General features: G+C 46.2%; 1 protein-coding gene across 7 annotated transcripts in view; it reads right to left on the bottom strand.

The window, feature by feature from the left end:
- LOC107270998 (ankyrin repeat domain-containing protein SOWAHB) overlaps positions 1 to 24,924 on the bottom strand; it is a 71,977-nt gene that overhangs the window by 2,610 nt on the left and 44,443 nt on the right. For 3 of the 7 annotated variants that reach the window (XM_015746530.2, XM_025088260.1, XM_015746532.2), the window contains 6 exons: positions 19,898 to 19,910; positions 9,228 to 9,232; positions 6,234 to 6,332; positions 6,146 to 6,151; positions 1,905 to 1,977; positions 1,238 to 1,330 (listed from right to left, as the gene is read on the bottom strand). In XM_015746530.2, the coding sequence (XP_015602016.1) occupies positions 1,238 to 1,330; positions 1,905 to 1,977; positions 6,146 to 6,151; positions 6,234 to 6,332; positions 9,228 to 9,232; positions 19,898 to 19,910 (289 nt within the window). Of the gene's footprint in view, positions 1 to 439; positions 465 to 1,237; positions 1,331 to 1,904; positions 1,978 to 6,145; positions 6,152 to 6,233; positions 6,333 to 9,227; positions 9,233 to 14,785; positions 14,789 to 19,770; positions 19,774 to 19,897; positions 19,911 to 24,924 lie in introns of all 7 variants that reach the window. The other 4 variants (XR_001538490.2, XM_025088258.1, XM_015746531.2 and 1 more) reach the window with 4 other exon arrangements.

Below are 24,924 nucleotides of genomic sequence, written 5' to 3'. Positions count from 1 at the left end.
ACAAATAATACTTTTACGTGTACGTCGCATATCAATGATTTCGCGCATACGATGCAACTGTTGCATGACAATAGATGCTCGCCGTGCAATAAGACATGATTACAGGCAAAGAGTAAGGATAAAGATAAGTAAAGATAACAAAGGAGAACAACAGAAGACATAAGTCACTCGTTTAAACTGTAACATTGAAAAATGACAGGCCTGACTACGACTGGTTACATTGGTTAACAGTGGATTGGTATATCTTGTCGTTTTTATTTATTTATTTTTTCTTTTTCAATGGCCTGTTAATTTTCAAAATGACTCACCGGCAACATATATATATATATACACATATACATTGCTAAATATGATTTATACGTTACTTCAAGGTGCGCCTACTTTATTCTTGCGATACAAGCGCTTTACTACTTTAGCAGAGGTGCGCTTCTGAACTTGCCTGAGCGTAGCGGCAGCAGTAATCCCTACAACAGAAGAATACTTCCAGAACCCTGAATATACTGGGCGTGCGACCAAAAACCAAAAAGATATATAATAAGACAATAAGGAAGCTAACTTGAGTCTAGAGTATGTAAAGAAAAGAGAAAAAAATAAAAAGATATTACACAGATACGTGTCAGCGTGCAGTATAATAAAAATTATTATATAAAATCGCATGGTACCCCCATTTGGTAATGATCCAATAATACTTGACAGGTATCAAATTATAATGGTTTAATAAATCAGCATCAGTCCATGATGAACTTCCATTAATGAACCAGTGCCAAGGGTTGGGATGCGTTAACGTATGAAGAAGAGCGTAGAGGTAGAAATGCTGATTCGATGATATCGTGCAGTTAGTACAATAGATGGCGTTGGTACAGGTAGCATGCCTTATCAGTGTGGTATAGTAGCATGCTGATACTAGTAGCTCTCAGTAGAGACTGACGTAGATGGACTGGAATGAAACTGAAGTAATCGCAGAGGAACGAGTAGGAATGAATAATCTATTCAGCGACTTCAGGTTTTCTGGTCTTGCGGATGGAGGCGCTGGGATTGAAGTTTTTGCGCAGGAAGCTGGGAGCTGATATTAGGGTCCTCTGACGATGGTGGCGCTGCTTTTTCATGCTTGCGGGAAGCGTGGAGCGATGCTTTATAATCTCAGCCCTTGGCGGCTGAAGGGACGGCGTACGCGAATTTCTAAGGGACGCTACCCTCAGGAGACGAGCCGAGTCCTGATCGTCATGGTCGTACTCACTGCGGAAGGTGTCTTGGCTGACGGCAGCTTCCTGTGACACGAGATACTGCCTGGCCTTTTTTCCACTATAGTCACGGACGTCCTGATTGGCACCTAAAATGAATAAAAATTTTTGTATAAATTTGACAAAATGGGGACTGAGACGAAAAAATGTTATTTATTAATAAGAGTTAAAATTTTATTATTTAATATAAATTCAAGATGGCTTTTCTACGCTGTGCAAGGTATAGATCGACTGCCGGTTAACCTTTCGAGTCTGGATATCATTTGATAATATTTGACAACAAACTGGACAAGGCTCGATAAAAGATTCGACCCCGTTCGCTGTCACTGTAAGATCGGTTTGTATGCTCGTCAAATTGTTATCGGATGACAAACAGAGTGTAGGTGACGTACGATGATCGGACTAGCGGTACGAACCGACAATGAAAGTATCTAATGGGTATCGAATAGGCCGATAACAGAAGGAGCGGCGTCTGCTTGGGTAATCTGTGACAAACAGGCGGCTATGCTTTGAGGGCTGCCGCAGAGTGGACTGTTTGTTCAGCTAAGCCGTCAATCAGTGCATTTGTGTACTGATTTTACGTATCCGTGACTTTAGCCATGATTTTCGTAACTCGTGTCTGTATCAAATTTTAAAAAAACGTCTAAACTATATATAACTCACCATAAACCTGTACAAGCAGATTGAAGATGTTCTCGTGCTCGAACTGCATGGCGATGTGTAAGGGCGTGTAACCCTAAAAAAAGAAAAAGAAAAAAAATTTTATCACATAACCTCGATTCAGACTCACTCGTAAGCATTGATATTGGGCGTCTGTATTTCCCATATATTCCTTACGGACTTTACCCGTGATCCCTTGCGCGAGTCTCATTGACGTGAAGTTGGCAACTGAAGTAAGACACATAGAAGGAATCGAGGGAAAGGAAGGCTGTAAACATGCATAATGTACGTTGGAACAGAAAAGTGGCCTCGTTCCGTCCGTCCGATGTCTTGTGCTACTTAATTCCATCATATGCATAAAATACCGCGTGCGTGTCCCGAGCTCGCGCCAGAGCAGCAACAGCAGAGACAATGAGGAATTAATAATACCGTATTATGAATATTACCTCGAGCGTGCGAATTCGCATTTCCTCAACGCGGTTCCCTCGTATCCTAGGAAACGACTACCTGCGGGATCCCACAAGCGACCAGTCACAGTGCAGCCAACCAGCTAACTAACCATCGTACCAACCCAGTAGACAGTCAGATAAACAGACGATATAAACACCATAGAGGTGTTACGTAAATCTTATGGTTGATATATTCCCTACGAATGATACTGCAGACTTTCCATATATGCCAGTCGTGAGATTCGAAATAAATGATAATGAGGTAATAATTGATGAGAATTTCAATAAAAACTTTACGATTCATAATTTTTCTTCACTACAATTTTCAGTACTTTATCCGAACTTTGGCGTGTCTAAATATTTTTTTCACCTGGATAGAGACGTTTGCTTCGTTTGACAGGTTGTATGTGTTATTGATATATATATATATAACGATCTAATAATTTCCGTGCGTCTTGACAGACAGGACGGACGTGGAGGGCCAACAAACCTGTATTACACTGTCGTGCAAGGAGGTGCTATCGTTACGATACTATCTAGGTGTATCGGTTAGGCAGGTGAGACTTCCTTTTCTTCAGCCCCAGGAAGCAGCTGCACGTGACGCGTTTTTCTGCCTAATTCTAGACCTACGGTCATGGCATTGATCTTTGATCGAGTAGTGACTTGGTATAGTATTAAAAACAAATCTATTTTACGTTACCCCAGGAAAATCTATATTTTTAATACAAACAGGTCCAGAACAGCTGAGAGGAGAATATAGGAAAATAAATGACTACGGTGTTTGGAGCGTCTTGGATGAATTTCTAAATTTCCTTTTTTTTCCGTATCTTCTTCCTGTCGGATTATTCGTATCGTGGTAGCGATCAGGTAAAAAAGAATTTGTTTGCGGGATACGCGGCTAAGACACTTGCACGCACGTGGTATCCGATATCCTCGAAGTCGCGACAAATTGTGCGTAATTCCGTATGTAACACATTATCTCGTGCACTGTAAATATAATTGCGTAATAACAAGAATCGTTGGAAAAAAAAAATATCTATAATCCCGATCGGTATACGTTGGTTCGGAAAGTGAGAATAAAAAAAAAAGATCCGTACGATAACGAGCGAACGATTTCGAATCGATCGATCGGCAATGATTACACCGTAGAGATTAATCGACATCATCGCTGCGGCCATGGGTATATTTCGTTCGCATAGTAAAAGAGAACGTTCTGTGTTGATATATATAATGTGAAGGTAAAGGTAAAAAATAACTAAAAGAAACGGCGAAACCAAGACCGCAGTGAAACTGAAATGAAATGCACCGAGAGCAAGTTTCTTGTTGTGGAAGGTGTCGGATTGCCGAACGGTGACCATGGTTATCCGCAGACGCAGGAACGCACTTAGGTATAGGCGATTTAAATAAATGTTAGGAGTATTCTATGTAATCGTGGAACAGCCGCTTGGTGACGTCACAGCCGTTCTCGAGTAGACTCAAGTTACGAGGGGTTCCGCACGAAAGTCATGGCCTAACCTATTTTCGCGAAGCTTATAGGACACCGGTGCACGTGGGTGCGGGTATGTTGGTAACCCTGAATCAGTTTAATTTATTTCAATTTAAAATCCACCGTATACGCAGTCTGGTAACACAGTGGGGTGTGTCACCCTTTTCCGAGTCCAATAGCAGGCGACACGTGTGCTCGCGACAAGTGCTGCGAGTTTCTCCCTTTGGTTCTTTCGGAGCCCCTCACTTCTCACCCTTTCATATATATCCTTTTATACTTTTGACAATATTTTAAAGTAGCATTGTCCTGGCGCCGGAGTCACCGAGCCTCCGAGACAATATCTTCGCACCCCCTCACTGTTTTTCACAGTGCGATCCCACCCCCTGCCGCCCCTCTGGTCTCTTCCTTTTCTGACGTTCTCTTTTATCGTTTTCCTTCTTCTTCTTCTTCTTCTTTTTTTCTCTCGCTCTTATTTCACTTCCATTTCTGCCCGGCCACGAGCCGGGGAACAGGACAGCTGCCGGCCACCAATATCACACGCGTATATCACCGTTGAGGATTTTCAATTTTAATATTTTTCTCTATATCAAGGACGGCTTTTACGAGCCGCTAAATCATAACGTGACTCCCTCCTGCCTTTCGCGGGACAAGGACATTTCGTATTTCGACATCCGCACCGAAATTGGTCCCTTCGATATTGCCGCTCCGGGTACCGGGTTCGCGTGTAACTCGACTTGGTGTAATATGTCAGGAAACGATCTTGTCTGGCGGGAGTCGAAGCCGGAGGTCCTTGAGAATCCTCATTTTCGATTTCGATATATAATTTCATATATTCGGTTTATACGTGACTTTATACGGTTTTCGAGATTAAAGGTAGGATATGATAAACTTTTTTTACACCCGGTAGATCCTATCCGTAAGATCCTCCTTCTGCATCTTCCTGGCGTATCGCATTGTTGCGGCTGTCGTACGCCACGATTGGCGCCACACGGTCGGCTTACGAGAGTCGGGGGGGTGGCAGACCTGGCTTCCTTTTATATTTTTTTTACTTTTTTTTCCACGAGGATTAAATGCGACTCGATCCTCCAGATAAGCTGAAGAAAACTGTACGAGAAGCGGTACCACTGACAGATTACGGAGGCTGCGCCCGAGGAGCGGTTTCATCTATGGTCGGCACGAGGCACGAAATTGAAAAGGGTAGCGGAGGGCGATTCCTTTCAAGATAAAAGCGATCGGAACAGATCGGTCGAGGATCCATAGACTGTAAGCTACTACCGTGCAGTATATCTATATGTTATAAAAAAGGTTAAGATCGAGATAAAAATGTAAAAAATTAAAAAATTGATACTGTACGCAACCGAATTGGCTGATAGCGAAACAGTTGGAATGATCGTGAGAAACAACGTGGGATAAGAATTCCAGCATCCGCAAGGACCACGAAAATATTTCATCCGGGGAGTGGCTCTCTCGCGGAGATACCACTTTAAACTTTCTTCCGATAATTGGCTACATGGAATGTAAGTGCATTCCTTTTTTTTCTCTCTTTTTTTTTTTCCTTTGCCACATTCATCCTCATCTTGTTTCAGCGTATCGAGGCCGTTTCTGGAAATGTCGTCGAGTACGGTGGGCAACGAGATAATTAATGTTCCAGGAGGAATTAGCGATTTACATGAAAGCCAAGCCGGTTATCAGTCCGGGGTCCAGTGAGTGTTGGCAGCAATGGCGTTGCGGCGTCGACAGAGCGACTCTCGGGTTACACCGCGAAAACAAATGAGCCGTCCGGGCTGTCGAGAGGACGCGAGGAGGAGGATGATGAAGAAGGAGAAGAGGCAGATGGACGTACGTGGAAGAGGAAACGCGAGAGGAGTGAGAGAGACCAAGGAAGGAATTAAGGAACAAGGCGAATCCACAAGGGGACGGATGGAAGAGCTGGGACCAAGGGACAGGCGGGGAATGAATTTCTGAGGTCTCGTGTATGGGAAAGAGCCGGAGCAGGTACCGATGGCGGCAGACCCAGTACCAACGGTGTTTGTCGCGAGCCGCTAACGAGCAAGCCCGCTCTCGAGCTCTGGCTTATATAAGTCTTATAAAGAGTAAAGAGCTGGACCACACACATCCGATCCTATCTTTGGCCTTCTCTTCTTGCCTTTCTTTCCTTCTCCTTTCCGGACGCGGTTCTTCCCTACGTCGCGGACCTCGTGCCGACCGGGACCTCACTCGAGGAATAGTGCGAAAACCTGTATTTTACCATTGTGGCCGGCAATGGTCCTAGCCGGAGCTTCGGATCGGAGACGTAATTCATGACTTACCCCATTCTGGACCGAGCACCGAGAACAAAGGGAAAGAGTGAATTAAATCAGAGCAAACGATCGGGACGTCATATTGATTTCGACTTACGGTTGTCTCGTTGACGCCTTTTATGTAGTCCTTGTAGGTCCCGGCGATCAGCTTGACGATGTTCTCGTTGCCGTGTTTCGCGCCCCAATGTAATGCCGTCTGAAAGAGATACAGATGAGAAACAGTCGTTAGCGTTAGCTGCGTTGAGTAGCGGGTCTGAGGAACTTTTTTTTTTCCTTGTCACCCTATATTATGCCAAGGGGATATTTAGGAGGTACGCGGTGACGATGTCGTCAGAGTACACTTTTCGCACTATCCTCTTGTCATCGCGGACTGAGGTATATAACATTAAGGTTTCCCCTGAGCGTTGTACAGCACCTAGTAGACATGACGCAAGCAGCTGTAGCGTATTTTGAGAAACACGAGGAAGATATTTGCGAATTAAACGACAGGTTTGCGTCGTCCGGTGAAAACTGGTCCGATGAATGGCGACGGCGGTTTTTTTTTTCGTATAAAAAAAAATTTTAATGCGTGGAGCAAATTTTTTTTGCCCCTCACGGGAGGTTTTAAGAAAATACAAAGATTTCGTCTCGCTCTCGGAAATCTGTAAAAAAAAGATCAGTGCCAAAGATACCGATAGGGATGCTGCGATTGTCTGATTGGGTGATAAAAATTTTTTTTTACATCCTTTTATATTTTTTCTCACGTCCCTTTCATTCTTCTCTACTATCTCCGCCATGCTGATTTGGCATAACACAGCATCCCGGCTAGTTCGTAGATCATACACGTGCAGGGACTCGTGATGGCTACGCAGACTCCCTCCTCTCTTGCTCGGGACAACTTGCAGCCAAGCTCATTAGCGACGTAAAAACTCATCCTAACGAGGCGACGTACCTAATGACGAGAATGGAGTATGTGTGCAGTGTACTGGTACGTACTATCTTGTATCCCGTGTCTAGTCCTACGTTATGTCCTTGGCGAATTAATGAACGACGTATTATGAGGACACGTTTGATACCCAGCGAGCAGCTTCAATGTAATGTCGATAAGGAAGATTTAACGTCGACACGGTAGTCGAAGATCTGGAGCAAACTTTTTCAGGCAGTTCGATCCTCGTGGAGGACCTGTACCAATTACGTGTCTTGGGATAATATTCACAGTCGGAAACGAATAAGCATCGGAGGAGCCAGGGAGGCTGGAGATTAATTTGATCCCAAGGCTCGAGTTTTGCGTCATGTACGTGGCTACTCGGACGCGTCTACTTGCAGTCCCGGCTTAACGAAGTTTTATGAAGCGCGATAGCGCCTAGCGGCGTGGACCCAGACCGCGGACTTTGGCGCTCCTTAATTTGTGAACGTTGCCGTCCTGTCGGCTGTTTCGCACCGCAAAAGAATGGTATGTCTGCTGACACCATGATATATCTGCAAGCGGCATAGCCGAGGTCCTTTAGGAAACGGTATAGGTATAGGTGGAGCACCGGTAGCTCCTTCAGCGTTATTCCAAAGGATACACGAGTAAGGCGAACGGTCCGAAGTGCCGTATGAAGATTCGACACAGATAGGTGTTGCCTAGGTAAATATTAACATACGTAGAAATGACAGTGAAAAGAGGAAGATCGTGTTTCGAAATTCTAAAAAATTTCCTATAATTCGATAAAACGTGGATCACCAAAAATCTCATATCTCGAGATACCGGACGGACCGAAGAGAATTAACGGATGCTGAATTCGCGGTACACGAAACTATGTATCAGACTATATATATAGTTGTCTCCGGTACTGATTAAGCGGGCCGTGGCGCGCTTCGCCAGCTACCGCAGGGGCTGATGTATGCGAGCGATACAGATATCTCCGAGAAGGAATTTGCGTTGAATTAGCGTATAATCGGCGGGCCGATCTGCTCATACGGAATCCCGCGGCCCCGCTTACACGTGTCCCGGGCTGTATTCTCTGCGCGAACACAATATTTAGTGGCCGAGCCTCCGGGTCTCCCGTGGGACTCTGGGTCCCCGGTATGCACTCCTTTAATGCCCTTATATACCAAATTTTTTTTCGAGACCCCGAGTGCGAGGTCACCCGGGCCAGGTCGCGAAGGCGATTCTACGATTCCGGGAAGACGCGGTCCGAGGTGAAGATTAAAGGGGAGGGAGGATAAATAGGGAGAGGCAGGACGAGCGATTGGCGCGTGTCTTCCTAAGGAGGATCTCGACGGAGGATGCCGCGTAGGTAACGAGTCTCCGGTCACGCTCCGGGCGTCGGGCGTCGCGATGTCAGATCTATCGGCGCGTGCTCGTTGGCGCGTGTCCACGTTGCTGATCAGTCTTACGAGCTCGGGCTAGACGTCAGGTAGACCCGATGCACCCATTGCCCTGAAGTTGCACCTTGATAGGGATCGACTTTATCAGGTTGTCCCTGTCTGGTATACCTATATACACCGGTAACGATCCACCGTCTGGTTATCAACAACGCGAAGACCAGGTACCGTCTTTCCAGTACCTTCCGAGTACCTTCCGAGTACCTCGGACAGCTCAGCGTTGGATGAATCGCGCGTGCTGAGGTTGCAGGATGCAGGATATGTCATTAGCATAGACCCCACGGCACACACGGTACACGGGGTATGGTTTATGATTTATCAGCCTTATACGGCTCCTTCGTTTTCACTTGCCCGGCGCGCCAACGTAATGCCACTCTACGGCTCGTAAGCACAGAGCTCCGGTAGGAGTGTAGCAGCGCTGGCGCACATAGACGGTTACCTGGATACTCAATTCAATTGTTGGCCAACAGCCCCGGAGCCGCGATCTGCCTTCATCGCGAACAGTCCGGGCTCCTCGTACCGTGGCGCCAACGCCGGCGTGCTCGGCAACTACAATGTTATCCAATTGCATCACGACTGTAATTTCGCCGAGCGACCCGAGATGATTGAAACACGGCTTCCTTATACATGGAAATATGCGGCGGCTACGCGAACGAGGTGTTACACCGGACTTTAGCAGCCGGGGTAGCTCATGCGCGTCGTAATAATCCGGTGAAACTTTACCGGCCATTTCGACGGTGACATAGCTCGTTTCCTATAGCGACGCTCTTAGGATTTCCTCGTAGGCTTCGGATTAGCCAATGAGTCCTTGTGCTCGGCGCTAGGAGCGAGTGTATGTGTATGCTAACTCAGAGTACAGTCGATACCTCGATTACCTGTGCGAAGTTGGCTACGGGTATACAGATTATACGTACATGGTCGTGATAAGTGTTCCGGATGTAAATCCGGCAAGTCCTATAGCCAACCGGTGTCTACTTTAATATTTTCTTTGTCGCAGGTGGCTTCGTCCAGCCGCGACGCGACAAGACATTGCCATCAGTCGGCCATTAGCCAGTGACTTCTCGCTGGATACTTGACTGGGCGGACTAGCGCTTAGGACTATCCGCAAGCAAGTTCTGCCACTCGAGAGCGAGACGGAGGTTCTTGGTAAAATTAAAACCTCTTTTTCCCCGTCCGGCGACCCAATTGTTAACCGGCAACGACATGGGAGAGTGAATCTTGCATGGAATTTCCCGTAGGTGGCAGCACCTTCGCTCACGGGCTTAATAACAAAGCAATACACTATACACAGTTTACTATTGGAATGCGTATAATTTCTCGAGGGCCGGTCAACGGGCCACTATATTTCACTAGAGATTACACGGGGTTGCGCTTTCGTTCGATCGAGGCTCGTGCTCCGCCTTCCGCTCCGGAATTATCAACAAACCATTATAGCCAGGTAAAACACAATTAGCCTCAAAAACGAGCCGCAAAATACCTGTTGTCCGCCTTGTTCACGGCGTATAATAAATTGCGGCTTTTCGCTTTTACCTGTTGCCACCGTATAGGGTGCGAGGCTTGGCCACGGAGTTACGTTATATTTTCCTCGATTATTATTATTATTATACGATAGTTTTTGGCTCCTAACCAAAGTTCACCGTGAGGGAATAATTTATCAGGGATTTCCGGTCTGCGAGTATACCACTGGCCGTACGTAAGTTTACCATATATACAGACATACATAATAACTCTAGGTATTCCGTAAAAGACACCCAGATATACCTATAGGGACATTCCCCAGAGTCCTTAGGGACTTTGGACAATCCGACTGTCTGATCCGTATAATTAGTGGTAGTTTCCGGCTTAAGAGTCACTCGGCTGGCTGGAGTACCTGGGAAGCAGGAGGTCGAACGTAAAATTTCGCATGGGCAAACGCCTGATTGATTGATCAGGAGCGAGTCCGGATATCGTGAGTGAGGCTGGGTAGGGAGAGAGAGAGACAGGACGAAGCGAAAGGGGTGAAACTGTAAGCCGCTTTGCGAACGAGCAGGACGCCGGGATAGAGCGTCGGGTCGGTTATAGGGATAGGGCGATTAGGTAAACCTAGGATTAGTTGGGACGCCACCACCCCCCCACCGTCCCACCTTCCAGTCTTGATCAGCCCGGACCTCCTCCGCTAGTTATAGGAGAGTTCGATTGCTACCACTAATAACGGCTCCCCTGATTTACATGATTGGATTGGCATTACGAAATTGAAACTACCCCGGCAAAGAGGGGCGCAGACTCCGGATTCGATTTCGAGATGTATCGCCTAGTCGTCCACTGTACCAAAACAGTTTCCAGCTGCCCTATAATTCGAGCGAAACTTTACCTCGATCCTCAAATGTTTATTCCAAATTTGCAAATTCACCAAAAAAACCTCCTCGTGCCTATGGGCTATCGAATCGTCCTCGACCGGTACGATCGGCCATTCCCATGCATCATAGAGGTATATACGACAAAAGGATGCGGTTTTCTTCGGAGGTAAAAAAAAAGAGCCAAAGAGAGAGAGGGAGCCTAAGGGAGATTAGTATGCTCGTATCTGCATGCCGCGAGATCGTATCTGTTGTGAGCGCGGCCCTTTGTAGCTTTTTGTTTGCGTACGTATTTATGTGAGTGTCCTCTCGGTCCCATACCATATACCCAGAAGAAGGCGACTTGGTTCAGGGACGCTGCGAAACGTTTGCTTTATGTAAACCCAACCGAGATATTACCCACAGACTGTGTATACCTATACATGCGTCGAGTTAAACCGCGATGCGTACAGTTATCGTAGAAAAATTCCATAAGGCGTCTAATCGAATCCCCGATCGGTCCGATACTTTCGATCGCGTGAGCTAGTTCGAGAAAATTCGTATACCTTGGCGCGGGCGCCGCTCGCGTGTCCTTTGTATATACGTATACAGTAGTCGAGCGGGGGCCCTCGGTACGGCCTTCGCCATTCGTCGTCTTGCCCGAACTTAATCCCTACTGTGTACCAATTACCTTGTCCAGCGTGGCTCCTGTCCTTCATGCAAATTGGATTTCGGTTACCGAGACACAGACCACCCTCTCGTCGGGGTATTGTTGTTACCAGGAGAGGAGGTCGGGGACGTCGTAGCCTTATTCCGGGCGTAGGAGGAAGCTGCCCGTAAAATCGGTTCGAGGACGCCACTGTCGGGGGGCAGGGCTGTGGGAACCCGGTAAATCGGTAACAATGGTAACGACAATGAGGTATCGTTGTCACTGAGAATACCGACGTACCGCAAGGAGCATTCGGAATCGGCTGCTTTCGCCGGATTTAACGCTTTATTTGACAATCGACTGTATATACCTGGAGTGTCCCGTTTCTAAGAGGGCTTCATAGTTTACTCGTATAAGCTGATTATAAGCTGGTCGCTCATTGTGCCGTATGGTTTTCATTATCCAGATCGGGGACTTTCTGCCCGTCTTATCCGCTTTGAGATCGAAGTTACCGATTTTCGTACGTAAGTATACAAAATAAAGGTCGCAACGGTCGACTTGGGGTGTACCCTGAGTTATAAAGTGAACCCGCGTAGCTTTTTTTTTTTTCACGAGGTATAAAATATCACGAAAATAATACCGGTCTAGAGTCACGGAGCGTAATAAGGATTACGCGAGGGAGATCGGTATTGAAAATTTTACACCGATAAAGATTCAATACCGTCATTTGCTAATGATCGGTGGGATATGAGTTTCGTATAGTCAGGAGGAAAGGGACGATTACGTAAAAGCCGATCTTACGGGATAAATCTGTTTTTTTTCAACCTCATGGCCAATTTCTGGGTCAATTAAATCGTTTGCCCCGCGTCCGGGCCACAAACCGTCGGATAATCTTTCCCACGAGGTGGAGGCCGATCGTTCGCTTCTATATGCTGTACACTAAATATATATATATATACATATATAAATATATAAATAATAATAACCATACCAAAAGTAGTCTCCCCCCTCGCCCTTCACCGTGCTTTCCCTACGCCTTCGATTCAGCCAATCAGGAATTTTCTCACCTGTGGAATTTAGTGTCTCGGTCTCCCCGACAACCTCGAGAATCGGCCATTGGTATTCACGATGAATCGCGCGTTTGTGGAAGCGCGATGCGAGACACAGGAGAAGAAGAAGAAGAAGAAGAAGAAGAAGAAGAAGAAGAAGAAGAAGAGAAGAGTGTTCGCGCGCCCGATCGACCATCGTCCGGAATACCAAAGCCGAGCTCGTTCTCGCATAAAAGAATCCAACGCCATCTTGCCACGAAGCTATATATACATATATACAGATATCCAGGGTAGGTTAGCCGTAGTTTAGCGCGTAACGCATTAACGAGAAGTATAAGGCGGCGTAACAGTATGCACGTAGACAGGGTATAAGAAAGCTCAGTTAGGTTATAACAACAAGAGTCGCGGATCCGTCGCGTGAATCATCCGGCCGGTTATTAGTAGTCACTCGCAGTACTGTCGCGCCGTGGGTTGTTGGGAACGGGCGTTAATTGAAAGCCACGCACGTCTTTTTTTCTTAGCGACGTAAACAACACAGAGCCACGGCTTATACCTATAAACGTACGTGAATACGCATAAGTTCCTACACGAGTGCGCAGTACGTATACGGGAGTCCTATTATTTACACGCGTGTTCGGCAGTGCGCGCCGGTCTGGCCTGGCATACGCAACCGGCTCATTTAACACAATTACCCGACGGCCGTGGACGCGAACGAAATATTAAGCGAAGTGACGCCCCTATATCGGCCACGGAATAAGGAAGGGTTATGATGAATTTGAAAATCCCGCGAAAAAAAAAAAAGGTACCGCCGTGCAGCTCGTGGAAGAAAATCGAAGTAAATTTTGGATCGACGTGAAATTTGGTACACGAGAACGTGTCGTGGATCAACGAAGTTATCTCGGCTGGGATGTGGATAGCGGTAGATGTGCCGGGAGAGGGCAAGGGTCAGGCTACAGATTTTTGCGGCTGGCGTTGGGCAGCTGGCGTGTGGTCAGCCGCTGGCCGCAACGTTGCGTCGGTCGTGCATCACCGGCCACCGTATTAACCCCAAGCCCGAAGCGCGAGGTAGCAGGTCCGCAGGACCACAGGCAGCCGCATAGTCCATAGTCCTATGGTTGCATAGTCGTATAGTCGGAAGCGATATATATATATAGTCTTGGTATAGAGAGAAGACCAGGGTGTGTATATGTATATAGTAACGGAGGTAGCGGTGACAGAGTACATAGAGCGCAGAACGCGCCATATCGGTCGTAATCGGGCGCATTGGCCCGCCGACGAAGCTGCTGCACAGGACGTGCTGTTAGGTCGCCGCCGATGGGTAACGACGACATACACGCCGTATGGTAACCGGGAGGAGGTACCTGGGAACGAGAGGAATCGGCAGACCGGTATAGCTTAGGCTTGCATTACGCGTTATAGAATTTTCTCTTGGACTTTAATGGCTGATCGTTTGGCTGGACGAGATATTGTGTACGTGTATATATATATATATATATATATATATATATATATATATATATTGTATGGGAGTACCTGCGCGTATATACAGCGTGCCGATAGTCTGGATATTCGGATAGGATATATCGGGGATCGGTCAGGCCGACTCTACTCACAGCTGGCTGCGTATACAGGTGGTCGGGGATCGGTAGTCGAAGCTAACGCCGAGAACACAGCTAGCACGAGCTCATATTCCATATAATGAGAGCGGCAGCCAACATCACAGGAGGAATACACCGGGTTGCCCGCGTAATTGAAACGTGCGGGTAAAGCCCATCAGTGTTGGTTGTCGGGCGGCCATTTTTGATCTCGCTAACTGAGAAATCGCTAAAATCGCCTTAGGTATGTTGGATACGAATTACGCTTATACGTATTACTTTACGCGGGAGAGGGAGAGAGAGGGGCGTCGGCGAGGGGGTATAGCATTGCGCGTCCATTAGGTATATACCCTTATTTATTTTTTTGCTTTCTCTTTCTCACTCGTCTTCGTATCTTCGATCTCTCTCCCTCTCGTCATACCGCCATATTCATACGTACAGTCTTCGGTCCCTTACTGAACGACGTACTTATTATCATCGAACGCTATCCACTCTTTTATACACATAATGATACGTTATCTGACGAACCGTTTTCTCTCGCTCACTTCGATACCTCGGATTAACTTGCCTCGCGAATATTTCACACGAAAATCGCTCTCGGGATTGGTGGCAATTTTTACACGTATTAACTTACGAGATAATTTTGATAATGAAAATATATGTTTATATATATATATATATATATATATACTTACATACTGTTGCCAATCGGGTCCAACGGTGGAGGGCCGGAGCGTGGAGATATGAAACAGAAAAAGGTGTCACCTCTTTGAATAATTTTTTTTTATACAATAATTTCGTGAGTAACGGGGGTATATGTAGAAATTGTGGAAATTTCCGAGGAAAAGAAAAAAAAGTGGCGTACACGAGGTACGTAAAGGGTAATACGATCCATCATTGTCGACGAGGTGTGTGATTTAATTGTCACTGGTCACTCAGAGCCAAGCAGGGGGGAGCCTGGGGTAGCGAATGATAATAAGGGAGTGTACGTATGAGTAAATTGGAATATCGTGGTAATGAAAAAAAAAGAAAAAAAAAAAAAAAAGAAAAAAAAGGATTTTACCCTGCGGCCCACGTTACGCTGTAATTTCTTGAATCTCGCAACGGCTTTAATATCAGTGGCAATTATAAAGCTGTGTAACGTCGTCGCGCGAACACATGTCGACCGATACGAGAAACGAGTGACGGTCAACACGCAGCCGGCAGTGCGTGCGCGTTGCGTGCCCGCGTTACGCACACGTATTAGCTCGCGGCTCTGTATAATTTGACATGTTGTCGTACACGTTATTATTCAGATAGATCTTGAGATACCGTGGCAAACTGACCTCCCTCTGCTGATTCCGTCCTGCATTTCGCTGGGTCGGACGCTCGTACGAGCACGAGCGAATTAAATGTCACGAATTGACCTCAGTCTTTTGTCACAGAGGACACGTGGGTCTCTCCGCGTTCTAAATGGCGGCAGATGGTATCCGGGTGGGCCGAAAAACGGGGAATGACAGGAGTATGTAGGTGTAAAAAAAAATTTTTTTTTTGAAAATTTCACAATTTTTCGAAATACCCAAATGCATTTTTTTTCGCGAAAAAAAATATTTAAACAATTTCCAGGGACGTTAATTTTTTTTTCCCGTCTTTATAATTCATCTTTTACGAGGATTGAGTATTCAGGTATCTCGTAGTGCCGGTAATAATGCACGTGTATGAATTAGGGCTGGATGTAGGTGCGTATACCGAGTGCGTACGGTTGCGTGGTCAGTCGCATCGCGGTCGGACAGGGAAATCAACGCGCGCGTTTCTCAGGTGAAAACATAAATTAAAATATATTAGAAGGCCGATTATATTCATCAACGTCTGGCAGGTGGGAGGGAGGCGCGAAGATGCTTCGTCATTAGAGTACGGGCCAAGGCAGGGCAGGTTTGCCTCGGACTGGGCAGTTAGGCTCGCTCTTCGCGTTAGAAATTCAAATTGCCGGTTTAACACAAAAGCAATTAATAACGGGTCGGCTACGAATTACCAGGAGGTTCGGTACGTGTATATCGGTCGTGCGAGGCTTGCTGTATAGATATACAGTATAGATCTACGTATATGCGTAACGAGCTGACACTCGGTTATGGTTTATATCCTACAGACACAGTAATCCATATTACAGCCAGGTACAGTAGAGGTTCCCCTACCAAACCTACCTGTAACATAGCGTCTAACATTGGACGCATTACGGGTTAACCTACAAACTTTTCTATCGTTTAATTCTGGCTTTTCTTATTTATTCTACAAAGTACGGGGCAAAGTTCAACCGATCGGTCCAGGCACCTGGCAAGGGTAGAATTCGAGTGGTATCTGGGTATACGAAATATGTATATATATATATATCCAAGGGAGTCAGATCTTTTCTGGTAGATAGAGGCGACCCCTAAACATCTACCATTATATTAAATTGTGTATATTTCCCTTCATAATTACTTGAATTATACGCATTATGTAAATCGGTATGTTAATGCCAACTACAGGACGGCCTCGCTCTCGCGCTTCCCTCGCGGGATTACAGCAATTTTGTTAAAGCCCGCGCTAAATGTTATTTTATGCGCTTTTTATACATCGCTCCTTTGCCCTGACTCTTTTCTCTCTCTCTCTCTCCCTGCATGAGACCCAAGGATCTCATCCGCGCTTTAATGCACGCCTCTATTTACATAATATTTTAGATCCCTATCGCGAGATAGCAGCCGCGATCTTTAACGCCAAGCCGGGCAATCGAATAGCGCCAATTGGGGTCTCCCCCTTGACCCCCTACACCCTTGAACAAGGGTTCGTTTTACAAGAGATTATAATACTGAGCTTGCACGGTCCCAGTGCGACAGTCCAAATGAATAGCTGTCACGCGTTAGCCATTAGTCGTAGCTTTACGAAATTTGTATATGTCGAGGTTGAACTATTATAACCGATACCGGGTAATTGAATGATGGAAAGAAAAAGGGTTAAACGATATTATGGATGTCCATAAGTCTATCTCTTTCGCACTCGTAGCGGATATAGGATTAATCGAAAATTCTTAACCACAGATGGTTGAGAAAAAAAAAAAAAAAATTGATTTCCATCATAGATAATTCAAGAGGAGGATGATGAGAGTGAAAAATCCCGAAAATTTAAATCGCGGCCAATTTTGGCGAAAATTACTTCGACTTGCCCGAAAAAACGTATTTTTGCCACATCGCGTGTAGTAATGTCGTATTCCGAAGGGTCTGATGTATGTTCTCATCGGAGCGAACTCGGCAAGGCCTATCTTTACATTGTTGCATCCGTGAAGAAGACACTACTCCGGTAATGCGAACTTTTCGTTGGCCATATGATTTCCCATGCAAATTAAGTTGTACGGCTGTCATTATGCTAATAAAAATAATGACACGCGAAGCCACAGCTGCCGTAATGAGCGTGATCGTCTGTATATCGCAGGCGGGATGTAATTTGCAACTAGCGCTATGGGCTTCTGCGAGTGGAAAAAAAATAATCACGTGGTAAGTAGTATCGGGTACCACGTGTTTTTCGACTTAACGATTAATCATTCGCCCCTGACACGAATTCACATTGAGACAGAACGAAAAACGTTTACTCGCACTTTCTACCTTTTCTGCACTCACCATCCTTAAGGCAGTCCTCGTACGAACGACCAACTTCCTCCCGATTGGTCAACGTCGGTTCGCACTGACAGAATCGTCATTACGAATCCCAAATAGCGATTACCGACATCTGCCGGTGGGTTGCGTACACTAATTAAATGCATCGCGATAGTTATGCGTTTACACGTGTAACAACGCGTATCAGAAGGGAAAGCGACAGGCGTGTATAATATCCGGTTGATAATAGCCAGGATCCTTTATAAATATGAAAATAATGCCGAGTCGGAGGAAAAATGATTTCAGGACTGATTTTACCGTGTGAAGTCGTTATTGCGTCATCTCCCTCTACAGGGTATGAAAAAAGTACCACTGTCGGCGACGATCATAAATTTTTCTTACAGCTGGACCATTCTGGTTACCCACACGGATCACCCGAAAACCACGTGTATACGTAAGAGTAACGAGCTTCTCGGACGAGCACGGAATCGGGATGAATTCGCGAAACGTTATATAGGTGTCGCCTGGGAGGGGAGGAAAAACTAAAAAAAGGCTGGAACGCCCGGTGGGTTTTACGAGCTGCGGATTCAGCACGTTGGCCAATTACACCATCCTCGGTTAGGTGGTTCCTTCGTCTTAATGGCCAGTTAGTGCCGACATAAATGTCCCCGCTGTACGCTTTTAATTGCCCGCTTATAGCGCCTCGTGATACCCAGTAGATATTAGGTAGGTAGATGAATATATATATATATATATATATATATATATATATATATATATATATTAAGAATTGAAAACCGTTGAGACCGGAAATCCAAAAGTCAAACTGGATCCAGCCCTCAGCACCCTCTCTCTTACGCCTGTAAGCATCGTACGCGTCACGCATATATATATATATGTGTATGAAATATCACATAACAGACATACCTCAACACGGTCCTAGCTGTATGCCTAATTGCATGGAATACACAGCTATATAGATATCCCTCCGAATCTATATGGTTGGGAAAGCCTTGTTCTGCCGGGATGAAAAATGTCCGTGGAAGGATGCGTTCGGTGACACGTGGTACTAATTAACGGGAGGATTAAGTTATCGCGTGTCCCGGCGATCAGGCTTCTCTCGACGGGATAGCCCGTAGGATAGCCGGGAGACCGCGTAGCTGGATCCCCACTAGGCGGTTCCCTTGTACCGTAATACTTGTACGGGCACGGTGACAAAACTGTGGGAAGAGTTTAACGGCGAGTTTTGCTTTATAAATCGACCACGAAACCGTGTAAACAAGTTATAAAAACGTCTCTCGGTGAAACGTAAAATATCCAACCGTTGTTTTATCGGGCTGTATTAATCAGCCGGCGTATAGGCGGCGGATCGGAGCTCACGCTACGGCACCGAGTCTACTACCACGGCAGGCCCTTGGCTCTCACCTAGAGAGACCCTCGTGGATTTGCTTCACGATTTACATTCATAATTTATACATTTATTTCGTACGCGGCTTCAGAGCACAGTTACGTGCGTTTAGACGCAGGTATTGGTATACACGGAAAACTATCGGGGTGGCTCGTGTATGACTTTTTTCTTTTGTTTAAAAATATTATTATAGCTATGCGACTTTCTTATGGATGAATATAGGGAATGAATATCGTGATAAGTGACGTTCCCACTTGAATTTCGATTTTGGTTATTAATTTTGGAGAACCGCGATGGGGTGTCTAGGACCCCCTCGGGCGTGTCAGCGAGGTTGCCTTTTCTGTTTGGGGTTCTAGTCTTTGGTTGAGACAATGGCCGCCCGCGGCGCTGATGTCTCCGACGACGTCTGGGACCCCCGTCGGGACGCGGACCCCAGCCACCCTTACTATAGAGACGTCAGTTATCGTTCCATCATTTCAAATTAATAACTCTTGGATTCGTCGATACCCGATTTATTCCATAGACTCGGTCCATGGGATCGATCGTGGGTTAAATCTGTTTATGGGTACAGGAAGTATGCATAAATAGTATATGTATATATATACTCCCAACTAACAAAATATATCATATCAATTCAATTAATTTAATTATAAAATTTTTTACTCACGCCCTGTGATTGCAGTGCCGGTAATCAATGTCCAGGATGAATGTAAGTAGTGTGAAAATATGAAATAATTTAAAAAAAGATTAATATTTTTTTTTACTTCGTTCAAGCTACTTTACGTTTTTACTCACGGAAGATGGATCCTGATCGGTCCAGCAGCAGCACATGAAACAGAAAAGAAGATTAAAGTTAGACAGGCGATATACATAGATCCGTTGAAAAAAAGTCTGAGTAATTTCAAGGGATACATTAAATTTCTCAGTGTTCTCCATAATGGCGGCAATTTCAAAATCGTAAACTACCTAATCGCCATTGACGTGTTAAAAAATTTTCTTTACAGTCCAATTGACACGTGGTCACATTTTAGTCGATTTTTTTTTTCATCAACCACTCAAAAATAATAAATCCGAAAAAACGGTCGACCGGCTCCTGGTGCAAGATCCACGGCAAATACCAAACGAGTAAAGAAGACGGTAAGTGCTTACGGGCAGAATTATGCAGGCAAAATAATTGGAATGTAATATCGACGAGGAACCAAGTAAAAAGTAAAGGGTCCATTCGCCTTTGGTTTACCAAAGTAACCCACCACCCGACCCCCCTACTAGCCCAACCTGTATCGCAAACTATAAAGACGTTCCTCCAATCAATAATTTGTTATGCATGCCCCAACGAAAATTGCATTTAATTTAGCGCAGTTTCATTTCGGAGTCTTGGCTGACTACATAAATATAGATGTTCTGTTTAAAAAGCCATTTTCGCGTGTTTAGCATAATACGTAATCGGGAGGCCCCGCAGTATCCCAAGTCGACGGAAGGGCTGAAGGGGGGATATTTCTTTTCAAACCACGACTCCCATAACACCATACGCACATGTATACACCACTTGGTCGGCCTCTCCAGTGGCCAACGTGAACATCGACCGTCGAGGCGTCTCGATTTCGCATTACTGGACGTGATCTTTTTATTTGTCGACAACGACGTCATGCGTACGTATGGCCTCTTAATGCGATCGTTCCATTGAGAAGGACGCATAAGACTTAAATATATATACAAGCAGCGTCTGGGAACGTAAATCACGTGCGTAAGGGTATTCACGATTCGATAGCCCGAGTCCCGAAAATTGTCCCATACTTTCAGCACCCCCGTTAGATCCCCCGGCAGCCTTCGCGTCCCGCCAGACACTTTTTCGGAAAGCGCTAAAAGCCCTGGGCTGCCTCGTCGATGGGAAAGTTACGAAACGTAACGTCGCCTTCGGTGCTCTGTCAACTGTATACCGGTGGGCCAGGACGTTTAATGCCATTCAAATTTATACAGCTCGTCGGGCGTTTATTGCCGGCAATATGGAAATTTCATCGACGCTGTTTTATAAGTGAGCCCTCCCTCCCTCCCGCCCTTCGCCGGGCCAATCGGCGCGCCCTTTCAATTTTCATTTTAACCCGGACCGATTTTCGCGATCGCTCTCCTAGCCGTGTCCGTCGATTCGCACGTACATAGATACACGCCAAAGCTCGAGGCTCGATTTGAATATTCGACTCGGATTCAGTGCCGAATCGCTATTTGCAAATCTGGATAGGAACGTCAGTCGGGGAGCCGTCTGGTTTATTCGAGTGTATCTGGAATGCCCGTTCGGGGCTTGTATTCGAATTAAACAGAATTCGCCCATTGAATATATTTATATAGTATATGCTCAACGACAATATATATATAGTATACTTCAATGTTGATACCAACGCTACCAAGTGCGTTCACGATTCACGCTACGTTATAGCCGGGTACCTGGTAGAGTTTAGTGGGAGTTTACAAAGAGCGACGAAAGCAGACGAGTACAGGGTGGAGGAGCAAGAAAATTATGGTAGCAGAGGAAGGGACGGGTCTAAGTAGAAGAGGTACGAAGGATACTTGGGTGGAGGGATAAGAAGAAAAAAAAAAAAAAAAAGAGGGGGGGGAGCAAAATTCAAACGATGAGGTTGCACAGGGAAGAAGACAGAGCAAGTTCTCACCGCAAGATCGCCGCCGGCTCCCAGCGGAGTTTTAACTTTTAATAATAAAGCGAGGGAGTCGTGTTGTTATGCTACGATATGGATAGGGAGGAATTAAGAGAGGGGCCCACGGTAAACCGCAGCACAAGGCACCGCCGCCGCCACCGCGTAATTGCAGAGATCTCACTTACCGGCGGCAGGGGCGCTGCGGTCGCCGATAGATTATTACCTTTACGCGCCACGACCTTCTGACCCCAAAGCAGGTTTAACTTCTACCGGACATTAGGATCGATCTTCGCGAAACCGGAAATCACGACTGTACCGATCGTCCGTCGATGGACCAGTTTATTTTCTTTTATCGAGGTATTATTATTTTGTCATGTCTTTTTGAAATTTTTTTTTTCCCGTAGAAAAAAAAAACCTTCGATCACCGTTTGCGCATGACAACGCAAAATGCAATGTATGTATACGTCACTATGTAAGGGTAGCGTAATAATATTGGATCGCAACCGAATACGTTTCCCGGGACGTCAGGAAGTTTACGACTCGGGAGAAGAGGAAGCTGCTGAAGCCGAAGATGCAGCCGTTTACGAGGCACTCGAGAAGAACTGTTTTACTTTATATTCTATCCTCTCTTTATGTACGTACTGTATATTGTCCTTGGTAAGAAAACAAGAACCCTCCGTTTTGCCCGTTACACCATTGCTTCTATTGCCATACCCAAGTCCCTGAGGTAAAGCGCGGATGAGGTCCTTCCGCCCCTTTCTGTACTCCGTACGGCTAATAAAAGAGCGTCGGGACGCTTCGAAAGATATTACATGCAAATAACGCACTGCAGCAGTTTATCATAGCGTAAAGGACCGACGTACGATAAGATAAATAAAATTTGTATTATATCGTAGGATCCTTGACAAAATTTTTTTACTCCAAAATTCTACCTGGGTAATACGTATGGTATGATTCGGGTACCCAAGTCACTGGGTATACCTAGTCCAGATCTCTATGATATGACAAACGAGCATAGGCATATATACACATACAACATACCACTTCGGCCGGTTTCTCTCTGTCCTGTACACCCAACCTCCAGCACCGACCGCAAGAATCTACCGACTGTAACGTACAGCTGTCCGCACTAGTTATCATTCCTACGGGTTATAAACGAGGAACATTCGAATTAAACTTCGTGCCGTTTATCATTCGTTGCATGTACTATATAGGTATACAGTATTTCTATAGGCGAGGGAGAGGTGGGTCACGTGGTCGGAAGGTTCTGTACGAGTAGTGGGAATTAAAGTGACTGCGGGGTATTGCGTGACAACTTAGGGTTGGTGGTAGAGGGGGGGGGGGTGGTACGACCTACGACCTCCGCGACTGAATATATATATATATCTCGTACACTCGTTACTTAGCATCAGGGCAAAGTACGCGGGTAGCAAGGGGGTAGGTCGGTACGGGGTAGCAGGACAGGCGTAAAGGGTGTAGAAAGAAAAGTGACTACGGTTAACTCCAGTAAGGTGGTAGGTAGTTCGCGGACGTGGTGGGGTAGGGCGGCCGAGGGGGGTGGCGCGCGGCTATTAAGATAGTAAGAGGGACCATTAATAACGCGAGTAATGAATCGTCCACGGAAGTTCAGGGAAGGTTAGATGGCAGCGTAAGATAAGTACGTGGCCGGGTGTCGTGCGCGTCCATTCATAAGGCCCCTAAAGAGTCGGCCGGGACAATACACAATAAAGATTCGGATGCTGGGCCCGTAGGAGACGGTGCAGGAGCATTGTGAGGCCCGAGATGATAGACGATCGGTGCCGTGGTAGAATTTTATCAACGCCCGGTAGATAGTGTCGTGAGTGAGGGACATTTTTTTGTCAGCCCCCCTTAGCCCCTCTTCTTTGAACCCACGGACACCAGGCTGGACCACACCCCGGTTTGAGGATTTAGTAAAGTTGAAAATTGTGCAATTTTTGAAAAAAAATTTTATTCTCGTCAAATTTTCAAAGCGGTGGGTGGGGGGGGGGTACCCCCCTATCGTACTGGTTTCCCCTCTCCGTTTTATAGCCGTGGGCGTATCCCGGATGGGCCTAATAAATTGTTTGTTGTAATTAAATGAGTTCGGGGAGTCGTGTAGGGTGGACGAGGCTGGCGAGGGAGGACGGGCCCCTCTATATATAAAGGAATAAAGATGAACGGCCTATGGATGGGCCGCTATCTGCGCCGCTGGAACAGAAACACGCTCGTGGCGCGACAGCTCCTGACAAATGACGGCCCGACCGGGGCTATGCGCCCGCCCTCTTTCCCCCCCGAGCCCCCTCGTCATTTGGCCGCCGCCACCACCAGCCCTCCTGGTACCTCCGTGGGCTTCATCACCTCCGCAACCACCTCCTGCCCCCAAGTGGCACGGACCTGGAGGAGCGGAAGAGGGGGAAACGCGTACAGTATATACAGGCCAGGGATGATTAAACGGGGAAAATGAAATTGAGCAGCGAATATTTGCCGGCGCTGACGTTTGCTATATTAAATCCAATTTTCAGGGACACGTAAAACACATGGGACAGGATCTTTCGATCCGTTTCATTAATCCGCTCTGTTTCTGTGTACACCCGGTATAGACCTCTTGTCGGGGATGAGAATGGACTGGAAGGACGTGGAGGGTAGGTTTTTTTTTTTACAGGGGGGTGAAAATTGGGACGAATAAAATTTCAACCCGGATATACCCCGTGTCGCACAAGACGGTATCGATTATAATCGAGGTGCGATATACGCCGAATAATTCAACGATCGATATCTCGATCACCGTATACATGCAACTACGATTTCGGTCACGGAGGAATCCTTCGACAAACCGCAGGAGACGGTCGTTCGACAAGAGCGGCGTTTAGCTCTAGGTTCAAGCTAATTGCCAGGAGAATGGATAGCTCGTACCCCCTTTTTTTTTTTTCGTCCTCCATCCCTGTACCGTACAGTCCCTAAGCGTCACCCCTTACTTGGTAGAGCCTAACCCTATTTTCCCAACAACCACATCCACACCTTTTCACGCGCAGTAAATCACGGCAAGTCCCACCACCCCCTGTCCCCCCCGGTACTATACACTGTGTACTATAGAAATCCTCCTGGGGACAAGTGTCTCGAGATCCTTACAGAAAACTACCCCTTGACCGTTCAAAAAAAAAAAAAAAAAAAAA

Source organism: Cephus cinctus, unplaced genomic scaffold (assembly GCF_000341935.2).
Source record: "Cephus cinctus unplaced genomic scaffold, Ccin1 Ccin1_scaffold0862, whole genome shotgun sequence".
Lineage (NCBI taxonomy): Eukaryota > Metazoa > Arthropoda > Insecta > Hymenoptera > Cephidae > Cephus > Cephus cinctus.
Note: the sequence above shows the minus strand (reverse complement) of the source record. Positions and strands in the feature narration are given on the sequence as shown.